The sequence below is a fragment of the Cydia fagiglandana genome, chromosome 15 (assembly GCF_963556715.1).
Source record: "Cydia fagiglandana chromosome 15, ilCydFagi1.1, whole genome shotgun sequence".
NCBI lineage: Eukaryota > Metazoa > Arthropoda > Insecta > Lepidoptera > Tortricidae > Cydia > Cydia fagiglandana.
The window spans coordinates 6,613,995-6,627,354 of NC_085946.1; the positions used below are offsets into that span (position 1 = coordinate 6,613,995).

At 39.7% G+C, this 13,360-nt stretch overlaps 1 protein-coding gene across 1 annotated transcript; it reads right to left on the minus strand.

Annotated features, from left to right (window-relative positions):
- Window positions 1–1,095: 1,095 nt before the first annotated feature.
- LOC134671244 (mucin-2) lies at window positions 1,096–13,059 on the minus strand. The gene is made up of 3 exons (XM_063529048.1): window positions 11,851–13,059; window positions 7,428–7,556; window positions 1,096–3,773 (listed from the first exon to the last, which is right to left on the minus strand). Exons 1-3 carry the CDS (start codon window positions 12,886–12,888, stop codon window positions 3,699–3,701), a joined length of 1,242 nt encoding a protein of 413 aa, XP_063385118.1. The 5' UTR covers window positions 12,889–13,059; the 3' UTR covers window positions 1,096–3,698.
- Window positions 13,060–13,360: the final 301 nt, after the last annotated feature.

A 13,360-nucleotide genomic window follows, 5' to 3' on the forward strand; every position in this document is an offset into this window, starting at 1 on the left:
AAGAATAAGGTATCCCAATTAGCATTCGCGATTCGTGACAAGTTGTGGACAAGTTCCGATTGCTCAAAAACTTTATGGAGTGACGAAAGCAAGTTTAATTTAATGTCGTTGGATGGTATCAAGTATGTGCGTCGTCCAAATAACAAAAGACACCTTGTGCGATACCAGGTACCCACCCAGTCTAGCCTGGTGGAATTGGTGGCCTTAACGTCATTGGCTTGGCGATATTTTTCTCGCCATGGAGTCGGGCCTCCCGTACGAATTGATGGGATAATGGATCGATATGTAAATGAAAATTTACTCTACACACAAATGATACCATATACAAAAGAAAATATGCCACTTCGCTGGGTTTTTCAGCATGATAACGACCTCAAACACAAATCCGATCATGTAAAGGCTTCTTTAATGCAAAAAAATCTAGGTTTTTGAGTGGCCTAGTCAAGGTACTGATCTTAATGCTATAGAGCTTTTATAGAAAGCGTTGGATCGTCCAGTGTGAGGTGCAGAAATAATTCAAACCATGGGGTTTTTCCAAGGTCTTCAGTCAGAATGGGCGAACATACTATATGATCAATGATCATATACAGAAGTTAGGGGACTCTATGCCGTCTCGATTTACTGCTGTGAGGAAAGCCAGAGGATATGCCATTAAATATTAATGAAATGTTTTTTTTAACCGTCTTGCCAGTTCAGCAAAGGCATTTCATTAAAGTGTCAAAATACTTTTGATCTACCTGTAGCGCAAATTATCAGTTTTAATTCTAAGTCTGTTGTTTAGTTTTACTAATCTAAGTGGAAACGTAACAAATGAAGGGTGAATAAAATATAATCGTAACGTAATGATTAAATATATACCCTATTCATAAACATATTGAAAGGAGTTCGTTTGTCAAAATACTTTTGATCGCTACTGTATGAATCTTTGATAGCGTACGCCATAATACCTATAGTTGTCCATGGTGCTGTGGTTAATTATTGCTTCAGTTCGAGTTGGCTATGTATGAATCGCCTTAATGTACATCCATGGGGCCGATTTTTGAATTTCGAGCGCTGGTCGAAAGATCCTTAAAATTTTACGGATATTAAAACCAGTTTTGAGGTGGGAAAACACAGTTTATTTCATTACTTATGTACATGGTGGGTGTAAAAACAACGGCGTATATAAAAGTTACGCGCATGGCATCACGAACACAATGTCGTCACAAAAGCTAATTTAACTTAACAACTATTGATACATTTGTGTGCGATCATTTGCAAGATATAATGTTTACTAGCATGATTGATATAGTGATCCATGGCATTACATTGAATTCAGAATGTTACACAACTTAAGGCTATATTTTAGGGCCAGACGATGGTCCCATTCAAGACGTTTGGAATTAACTGGTGACATTGCGGAGTTTGTTACTAAATATGCTACTCTTAATGACAGTGATATTGGGTTGTCGCAATATAACGTTACGTTTAAAGTTTTGAATGGGGTCTTTTGTCTTGACCGATGGACCGTTCCTTCTACAGGGGAATCACATTGTCTCCGATACTACACAGGTATCACATTTGAATATCTAACTATTTAAGTCCTACACAATCCCACTCGTTTCCCCTCGATCTTACACTCGTATTCTAACATTGAAGTACAATACATATAAATAGATTTACATTAAATAGCACACGAAAAACGCATTGCTGAAAAAACAATTGAAACAAATAGTGCCGTTATAAAAAATATTTTTCAACGAATCGCTACTACCTAGGTATCTAATAACATCAAAATAATCTAAACGCAATCCTATATCAGTCTTATGTCTATATTAAAAATAATTTTATTGAAGAATAATAAAATAATATAATATAATAAAATTGACGTTTAAACGGTACAATATTATTAGGTACACCAAGATTGATATTTTCTCCTTATCCTATCATCCGACTACTAATAAAATAAATAGGGGAACACTAAAAAAATCCGAAAAGTTTTTTCTCCAAAATATTCTTCCTCTCTTTATATCTTTATATTTGCCTCCAGCAAAGATGTTTCTAGAATCAGAATTCTAGCTAGAAACATCTTTGCTCGAGGCAAATATTCATCATCATCATCATCTCAGCCATAAGACGTCCACTGCTGAACATAGGCCTCCCCCTTTTTTGGGGGGGGGGTGGGGGGTGAGGCAAATATTGCCATGTATAATTTAGCAGATAAGAAGGAAAACATTTTAAAAATCACAATTATGCTTTCAGAAAAAATACTTTTCGGACTTTTTATGTAGTGTACCCAATAAATAAGTATTGCATGTTTAACGTCAAGTTAATACCACAGGGTTGTTTTAATACTGACGAGTCATACAATCGAACCTTCAGAGATATGATATACATAGTACGTGCTATGTGAATTGAATTTTTCATATACTTGTTGAATACTTAATATGTACTGTTGAATTAGATGCTGACGGTGAGTTTACTTATAAATAATTGTACTAAGAGTGGAAACCTTTTTATATAAAGTGATTGGGTGTAATTTTGTTCCTTTATTGTATTACATAGTTAAATATTAGTAGGCAGCATCCATTATTATAATTTACCTCAATCAAAAGTTAATCTATGATGATAAATAGAAAATATAGCAAACCTCCTAGCCATTTAATAATTATTGAGAATTATCTAACTTCTAAGATAGGTCCTATAAACATTATCATAGGGGTACGAAAGAAGCTACTAAGAAGATATCTTAAAAGGAATCAAACAAATTGTGATAAGCCCCGTACAATAAAGTTACTAGCAAGCTCATCAGTATTCTACTATAATATATCTAGTAATAATACTTCTTAATAGGATGGCAAATGACATTCAATAAATATTTATAGATTATATTTTGTAACAAAAATAAGTTAGCGACATTGGCATTTGACGCATACCTAATTTACAGTCCAATATCTAATGTGAATACAAAATATACTTACATATTATATCGTATCTCTGAATATGAAGTCCTCGGCCGGCACGGAGACCTCCAAACGTAGGTACATTTTATATACAAACAATAGGCACTGAAAGTTTAAATATGACCGTTATGTACGTCAGAGGATACACCTCCAAGAATCTATGGCAGCTAAATCATTACAAGGTGCGTGAATGCCTCGTGTACAATCGAGGACAGCCTACGTTCATATTTCATTAACTATGGCTGTGTTGTGTTAACATAGAAGAGGCGGGTGTTTAAATAATGTTTCAGCCTTTCTGCGTCCGATTACCAACCGTGATTATAGGACTTCTTAACAATCTCCCTCACAGTTCCAAATCCGAAACATTGCTTGCAAGCTGCGCCGTGCCACAGATGATATTACAGTACCTAGTTAACACTAATAATGTGCGTCTGTTGTATAGATAACGTCACAGATACTGCACTCAGCAATAGTATAGGTATGTAACTTACAATTTAGCTTTACAGCACAAGGTCTTTGACATATTTTGTATGATGTGGTTTCTCTTTGTCCCTACACAAAAATCTTGAAATTGAGTGCAGATACCCTGGGTTATAACCGCGAACCATTTCGTTCGTTCAACTATTTGCCTCTATCGCTCGAATAAGCTAACGATTTTCAAATTTCCATTTTTGTGGTACCCGTGTGCCTCCCCACGATATGTACAGAAGCATTCTAGGATGGATCGAAGAAGCTTGAAGCGCGGTGACTCGGAGCTCACTCCTCGACGTCCTCCGGGTTTTCAGCCGTGAGCAGATTCGTGTTGTCGTCTGGCTGCAGGTCCGAGGTGAGCTGTGAACAAGAAAACATGGCTCTATTACACTGGACTGGTCACCTATCACGGCTGCCGCAAGAACAAGGATAGGTGAGCTAGTAAGTAGGGAAGAGTGTACAGTAGATCACTTTTTTTTGTGTTCCGTCACAGAATAAATAATAGTACTAGGTACAGAAGACCCACTCTCTAACAGAACACGTCTGTCACGATCAGCACACAGATATGGCCGCTAGGTGGCGACAGCGCCACGCGCGACTTATGGCAAACCCCAAAATTGGGGTCGAACGGATGGACTTTTAGCTACCTGTAGCAAAGCGTCGAAATCGCGGAGTGAGCCACGCCTGGTTCCGTACCCAAAGGGTAAAACGGGACCCTATTACTATGACTCCGCTGTCCGTCCGTCCGTCCGTCTGTCACCAGTCTGTATCTCGTGATCTGTGATAGGTAGATAGCTGAAATTTTCATAGATGATGTATTTCTGTTGCCGCTATAACAACAAATACTAAAAACGGAATAAAATAAAGATTTAAGTGGGGCTCCTATACAACAAACTTGATTTTTGACCGAAGTTAAGCAACGTCGGGCGGGGTACTTGGATGGGTGACCGTTTTTATAGATAATGGTACGGGACCCTTCGTGTGCGAGTCCGACTCGCACTTGGCCGGTTTTTTATTAGAGCTGTAGTTACGTCATTTTCACTTTAAATTGTATTTGTTTCCTTATCTTATCTTCCTATCTATTTAACTCTAAACTAGTTAGCTATGGCAACGCTTTCTCACTGGTCACTGTGTAGGTACTTATGTAATAAGTACCCAAGGTTCATGCATAACCTAATGTAAGATATCCCGTTTATTCAAGGAATCATCTCGCAGTAGTAGGTACCTTAGTACCTACCTATGATGTTGGCAGCTAGTACCAAATAGTACCTATTTGTTATTCGGTCGAACAATACAAATCAACATAATAAGCAAGTTTACCATCCTTTGCCAGGTTCTTATCCCAGAGGATGTAAGAAAGGCTTCTACCATCCGTTTTAGCCGGCGGGCTTTTAGGTAAATTATTAATTTAGTTGCCTAGGATATTTCAAGTAGGATAGCCAAGGAAGTTAGAATCGTGTTGTATTTTCAATTACTAGGTTGAATTTCATTTGTTCGATGATTTTACGAGAGAGGAGCACCTACTTTGTTTTTAATTAAGGTTGACATTCCATCGAAACTGAGTGTACATCCTAATGTACATTGGGTGGCACAAGGATAATAAATCTAAGTACTTCAATCCTCTGTGGAGTTCTTGAAATCAACCCTCAGGATATTTTCATTTATATTTTTTTTACTTATATTAGCTTCACTCTGTAGGTAGGTTTTTGTTTATTTGATTTAAATATTGTACGAGAAACCTAAATTAACCACTTGCCGGTGCTTAATTGAGTTGAAAAATAGACTTCTGTAATTTTGACCTTCCTATAAATTAATCATTTTTTACTGAATAACATGTACCTACTTTTTCAAGTATTTTTCATTTAATAGTCTATGAATATACGAGTGAATTGCAAGAAAATTGTAACTAGGCGCAGTTAAGAAGCTGTGATTAGTCTTAATTGATTCATTTGATTCATTTGTAAATTGTATTGTATTGTACTTAATTCGTACACATATAAGTCTATAGCATACGCTAACACACTTTTATGAATCTAACTTAAATAGAAATGGCTTAACTGTGGTAACACAATGGGATCAATTACCTAACTTAAGACTAATTACAGGTGCTTAATTTTTTTTCATCTCTCCTGTTCGGAAAGTTCACCTTTCATAGGCTGATAACCGGGTAGAAAATTGCATTTCCCATCCTAGGGTGGAAAGTAATTTTTTTTTTAATTTTTACTTCGAGCAACGGCTAACAGCCATATTATTCAGTAAAAAGCTCTCATATTAACTTCCGCATGACTGAAATTGGCGCCGTTTACATTTTCAAGTGATTCGAGTGACTTATAGTTATGTGGTTTACCTATGTCACAGAATAAGTAATAGTATTATCATACCTATGTATCTGTTAATAATTTGTTCTAAAGAAATATAATTTCCAATAATAAACCTACATTTCTCGTGTTTGACTTTCCTCATAGTCGAAATGAAAAGTAGAGTGTTTAACTCGGGTAAAAGTAACCATCTCACCCTCGAACTATGGGCGCTCTCTCTTCGTTCGAGCGCCAAAATATCTCGGGTGAAATGGTTCACTTTCCACCCTTGGTTAACAATCTACTATTGCAGTTCACTCATACATTAGTTATATGTCATCACAACATCGGTTTCTCACATTATTCCGTATCTTACGCATGTTATGTTTCAATAAAACCTAGCAACGTTCACGTTTTTGACTTGCCACGTGGGCGTGGGTGGCTGCTAACAATGAAGGCCAAAGAGCAACGGCTTGACCTAAGATGGCAACATTTCATACGCCTAAGATGTTATGACAACACTGCTTGAAATAACTTCGAGGATTCAAGTAGGTATAGTAAGTACTTATATAGCGACATCACAGTAGCATCATCTCCAAACATTCAGAAATTCACATTAGACCACAGATCTAACGTAGGTAAGTACGATTTCACGCAAAATAGGCACAATGGTTGTCGATTTGCGGAAAATGCCCAGGATAACTAACTAACTAACTAATGTAAGTACGAAATTGTCTGTGAAATGGCAAAAGTGCGACCAAAATCAGAAGATGTCGAGTATCATTGAAACCAAAAATAATTACTTATGTGACTGAGTAGGTATACATATTATCTGCTTTTGTAACAGTATATTCCAAGATATATTCCCCACCAATCAGCTACGGTATCTCCTGAATGCAGCTTTTCGTATTTTCCAGTCCGCTAACTTTACGTTTTGGTGTAGCCTGTCCGATTTCTAAGATCAAGTTCGCCATACATTTGGGTATACCTAATGGCATGGCGTACTTGATCTTAGAAAAAAGGACAGACCATACGGTATGCCGCTTGAATGTAGGCGTAACGTAGTCATTTAGAGAAAGCTCTATCACTCTTCCATATTAGTGCGACAGAGACAGTTGTGTTTTGTTCGCTACGGAGCGTAAACGATTGGCACGTTGGCTACGCACCCTGTGTCTCGGGCGCCTGCTCGTCTGCCTCGTCTCTAGATACTAATCGGCTAGCCCAGTCTATCTGATCTGAGCCGTTGTAGCGTTTGTCGTGACTTAGCCCGCCCTTGTTCTTTTATTATTTTAGACAATTCTTTAAAGACTCTGGAACTCTGTTCAGATTTAACAAAGGTGTTATAGTTTTGACACGACCTTAACGATCGGCTTGGTCGTATCAAAATCACAACAAGTTTAGATCTGAATGGGGCCGGGCTCCTTGTTTAAATGTGTGATTAATTAACTTTGTAACATTATGGCTCCTCTACACGATGGGCCAGCGCCGGCCACTCCCAGGGACGCAGACGCAGCCATGTGGTAGAATGAGATAGCAGTCACCCTCTAACGCATAAAAACGTTCTTTGGAGTGGCCGGCGCTGGCCCATCGTGTAAAGGAGCCATTATGTTAACGCTTTGCTGTGTGTCGTTTACCTGGCCGCTTATCAACGGTCAGTGCCAGTGTAATTTAAACATCAAACTTCTATGAAATTATGACGCATAAATATTATAAATACCCCAATCGCTGAGGCGGTCTGGCTCCGCTTCCTCTTGCGCACGGCGAGCGCCAGCAGCAAGACCAGCGCGATGGACGAGAGCGCCGCGACCAGGAGCGGCAGCAGCAGGTTGTCGCCGGGGGAGTAGCCCTGCAACAAATACACCTTGCTTATTGGGGCACACAATAAATACCTACCTAGGTAGGTATCATAGTGTAATAAAACATGGTCTTCTCTTCCCAGAGTGACACAAGCCTCCGTGGCCGCTATATATAGCGCTATCGCATATTATCATATAGCGCTGTCGCATGATGACGTAGGCTTGTGTCAGTCAGGTGACCTAGAAAAGACGGGAAGAGAGTACCAGGCGGAGTATATTATTATACCATGGTAGGTACCTACTATCGTACAGAAATGACACTTCCTACAAAACCGAAGTTTGACAGCGATTCTGGGACGAATCATGCTGTGATGCTGTTCCTTTCACCTCAACTACTAGATTGGGGTATAAAGACAACTGCGGTCACACGACATAAAAGTGCTCTTGTATTATGTATTACCGTTTATATCCTTGTGTATTCCTGTAGGTATTCTGTACTGTACCTACCTACCTACCTACTGTATTTATATTCCATATTATATATAATGATGATGATTTATATATCATCATCAGCCTCACTCAACTCCGCTCACAGTCACACTGCTGGACACATGCCTCTTTGGAGTCGTACCAAGCTGACTGTACATGGCAATTGCAATGTCATCATTAATAATAATAAGTATCTATGTAAATATGACATTTATAATGGCAAAGTAACGCCTCTATCATTATAAATATAACACTATTTATAATGACACTCCATCGCTTTGTTCTGTTCAAGTCGGTGCAAAATTAACTTAGTTAGACCGGCTACCTAAACCTACCTACATACCTACCCCACCTACCTACCTCCCACCACCTCCCACCTACCTGTAAACCACTCGTACGTAAATAACGTGAATCCGAGAAAATCTTATAAGAAAACTCAAACAAACTTTTGGGTCACCTTTTAGGGTTACCTTTAATACCCTCGCGGACACATCAACACAAAACCTTTAAAACTACGAAGTTAAAGCTAAAGTTTGTTCGATTCAGAGAACAGGAGGCCGATTCAGATTCACCATCTTGTTGTGGCTTTGATCTGGTTTTGATACGACTTTGACGATCGTCTTGGTGATTGGCGCGCAGCTCACGCACGACGTAGCTTCATTTTGCGAGCACCAATCAGCGAGCTAGAGCTATCTTCAAGGTCGTATCAAAATAAGATCAAAACCAACTTGTTGAATCTGAATTGGGGCTCCAGCTAAATAAATAAAATCTATATCCACAAATCAGACTAGTCCGAATAGCGACATTCCAATATTGGCTATGGGCGCGTATAAAATCAGGAGTTGAATTTATGTTTTATGTAAGTTGGCCGATGAGTGTTCGAGATAGGAGCTGTTCGGGTAGTAGATTTGATTTGAGATTATTTTAATTGGGTCATGTTTACGATATGGTCACGATGTCACGCTCCGCTGCGTTGTACGGGCTTTTGTTTTGTCATCCCTCCCTCATTCAAATTTCGAGAGACTCTTAACTTGAGATGAAAAGACACGAAGTGTTTAGAATTTCAGGATAAGTTGAGTACTGAACACTGAAAAGAATAGGACAAAAGGGAAGGTGAGAGAAAAGTAATTGTTAGTAAGAAAGAAATATTAACGGTCCATTTACTAAGTAAATGTAGCATTGGCACTTTGTCATTATGTAGAGCTTCGGGTGTTCTTTCGCAGTTACTTGTTATTTTTCTCCAATAGGTAAAAAAATAGGTACGAATAGAAGATCCTCTATCGTTTGTAGTATGTATTTACATATATAATCACTATAAGATATAATATACTAAGTAGGTACCTATCATAAAATGAAGCGAACAAGTTGCTGTTAGATATCTAAAGAACATACATAAACGATAGGTAATACCTAAATAGCGATATAATAAGTATATATTTTAGTTTAAAATTAAAGTTAAATTACTGCGCCACTTGCACCATTCCACTAATCCAGGGTTAAGTGGTTAAACCGTTAACTCAGTGTCAAATTGTACTGGTAACCATAGAAGCTCCAGGTTTAACCGGTTAACCCCGGGTTAGGGAGATGGTGCAAGTGGCGCTTATGAATTACCTTTAGGGTAACATTCCATTTCTGACCGCAGCTGCACTATTAGTACGAACGCGTCGGTGTTATTGTCAATTTCCATAGTAAAATTAATGGTAGTTCTGCTGTCGTTGGAAATGGACTGTACCCTACTTACCCAAGGCAGGAAAAGGGAAATAATTTACAAATGCTCGTTTTGTAACCAAATAGGTACCTAGCTTACTTAGGTATAAGTACGATAGTACTATTCGTTATTCTGTGCTATAAGTTCACGTGTGATTGGACAACCCTTTGTATTTTTGGTAATTTCGGGGCATTAAGATTTTCTGGGAATACGGCTTCTTAATTTCGTTATAAATCATACCGATATCAATCTTAATTACAAGTAGCGAAGCATCGGATTTTAAAATGAATTTCGGCTTTAAAGATTATATATGTATATGATATTGCTTGAATACGGCTGACAAATAGTAAATAAATTTGCTACTTATATGTACAGTCACCACACGGGATTGTTATGCCATTTAGGGTTCTTGCTAAATTGGAATTTCTATAGCGTAAGTATTTAAAAACCAATTTAGCTAGGACCCTAAATGGCGCAACAATCGCGGAGCGTGATGGTACATAAGTATTATGTAGGTCTACGCCTAGAGGTTGCCCAAGGTTGCTAAATTGTAAACACTGAAACGCAATACGGCGCTTAGTTTGTAGCAAACTGAAAAGCCGGACATTTCATGAATAAATCATTATTCTACGTCCTTGCACCCTATGAAAGTACCTACCTATATATAATCCAGGTATTTAGGTACTTTGAAAACAAAACACAGTTGAGTAGATAATGTCGTAGACTTATATTAGTGGCGGTTTAGTACACTTCAGGCTCGTTGTAACGAATGTAACGTGCGAGAACAAAATACCAAGGCTGAAGAGTTGCCCGGGGAAACCTAGCTCTTGCAAAACAGTATTCAAAATAGGCCAAGTGCGAGTCGGACTCGCGCACGAAGGGTTCCGAACCATTACGCAAAAAACCACAAAAAAACATCACGTTTGTTGTATGGGAGCCCCACTTAAATATTTATTTTATGTATTTTGTTATGTTTGTGTGTTGTTATAGCGGCAACAGAAATAAATGATCTGTGAAAATATCAGCTGTCTAGCGATCACGGTATATGAGATACAGCCTGGTGACAGACAGACCGACAGTGGAATCTTTACTGGTCCTGTTTTTACCCTTTGGGTACGGAACCCTAAAAAGGGGCCATTGTGAGCTTCATGACATCTCGCGCGTTTTCACGTTTGCGACACGCGTATAATACACGAACAGATATTACGTGTCAGGCAACATTTCACACTCACGTTGCGTTGTAATGACACGGCTAAATGTGTTCTGAGGTTTTAAACTCTCAAATTAACTTGGAGTGGAGAGCAATATGCCGCTCCGTAGACGAGGCGCCTAATTTATGAGCTGCTTGGGAGAAAATGAGCGGAGCCTCATTTCAGGCTTGCTATACCTAGATGTTTTCGTTGGGAAAGGTAACTTCAAGCGAAATTAACCCGGCGGGCGGGACTCAAGTTTCCTAGTTAAGGTATGTATCTTAGTGTTCTCAGAGAGTAGGTAAGTATAATATTATTCCGTAGGTAAATACCTACCTATTCAAAGAGTATGAAATTCTCTAAGAGTAAAGCATTCGGATGCCTAGTTTTTGTCTGCCATAAGTATAGTATGAAAATAGGGTAATCTAATATTATAAAGTTATCTAATCTTATTTTTTCTCAATCTTTAAGAAAAATAAAACTAGAACAGATTCAATGCTGGAAGAGAACCGGGAAAATTGTCTCTCGGGAGTATCTAGTTATATGTATTAAAACTTTCTCTGCAAAGTAATCGTGTTATGTAATTTGTGTCCTCGCCAGGGACTGACTGTCCTCAATTCCGTGCAACGAGTATCGTGTGTTCGTGTGTTGATAGGTACAACATTTTATTTATGATATCATATTTGTCTCCCAATATGTGAAGTTTGTTACGAGTTATCTTAATGTGGTCATTTGCAATGTTGCGTCACCTCAAAATTCAAACCCAACCGCGATTACGGTACCAGAACTCTATTAACTTGTAGCAGCGGTTTTCATGTCCGCTTTCGCAATATTTTACATCTAACTACTTACTCTGAAATGTACCCAATTGTAGGTATGGATACATGCTTGGTGCACGCTTCGATCAGACATGAGACGTTTCTTACGTAAGAAAGGAAATATTGCAATCGTACTCACCGTCCATTGAAAGTATGATGACGTGTCGACGAAAGGCCACCGTGCCCCGTACCACGTACCGTCGCCCGCCTTGGACACTGTCACTTCGTCGCTGTCGGCCGCGCTGTTCGGCTTCAGCGGCGGAAGGGAAAACACCTCATCCACTTCCAGTGACTTGAAAGTCTCGTCATCATCAACCGATAGAAGAGTATCCTTCCATTCTTCACTCATTCTAGAGCTGTCACTGGTGGTCGCGATCTCGGTCGTCACAGGGGCACGCGTCGTAGTACCCTTCGTAGTAATTACCACATCCTCAACTTTTGGAGGATCAGTTGGTGTTTTAACTGACGGAACGAATGACCGAGAGTAGTATCTATACATATTCCGCACTGTTGGTTCAGGTGTTACAGTAGGTTTTAGTGGTATTACATTATTACTATTTGTCGCCCATGGTTTATTCGACATGTACTGATCGAGCCGTCGAATGCTACCAGAGGGAGTGCCTATAAGGGGAATCTCCTCAATGTCTTCAGTCGGAATAGGAGGAATAGTTGTAGAAGATGTCGAGCTTTTCCACGACCTCAAAGCGGGCATAGTCCACGGAGGCGTCGTTGCTCTTTCACTAACTACAGTTGTGGCAACTGTCGTGGATGCAGTGGTGGGAGATGCAGTAGTCGATGTCGTTTCAAGTTTTGATATTAGTGTTGAAAGCAGTTCTGGCGATATCTCCTTAAGGTCCTTTTTGCGCGACTTCACTATATCCCTTCCACCTGGCGTATGAGGCGAAGACGTAATCACGTCTTGCTGGCTTCTGCGAGCGTACAGGGCTCCGTTCATAACATAGAGTGGAATAGATGCCAGCGCCAACGCTACTATTATACCAAATATCACAAGCAGAATATATTTCACTGACGATCTTTTCCGAGAGTGTCGAACGTGGATCGAGGGGCTATAATCACGGCCTTTGCCTTTAAGGCCGCTGTTGTTGAGCACCTCCTCAGTTTGCGGCAGGATGGTGTACTGCAGGCTGTTCTCGCCATGCCGCACCGTCTTGTACATGTTAGCGGAAGTTAAGTATTGTGAAAAGAAACACTACAGTTACGTTGTCACATGCACTGCTATCACATATTTTGTCTCGGCTGAGGTGGCAGCAGTCGCGGTCGCTAGCGTGGCGAGGGCTCGACGCCTGGCATCGCGGTGCCGTGGCTTTGTGCGCCTTGGGGGCTAGTGCGGGGCCGACGCATGCGCGACAACATTGAGCGGCGCGCGCCCTCCGCCACACAGGACACCCCCAGCTTTGAGGTTATGATTGAAGCCGGTTGCTACATCACACGGCACGACCATAACAATAACAATACCGTACTCGTTAAACTGTGCAGTATCTGCACCGACACCGTTGCACTAGGAAACCTCGGTAAAATACAGACAATAACTCGCAACATGGTTAGGTCTGTTAGTAAGTGGACTTGACCGTAATTTCTATAGGTTTTTTGATATTTTACCCGGGTGTCAAATGAAATGGAAAATGGAG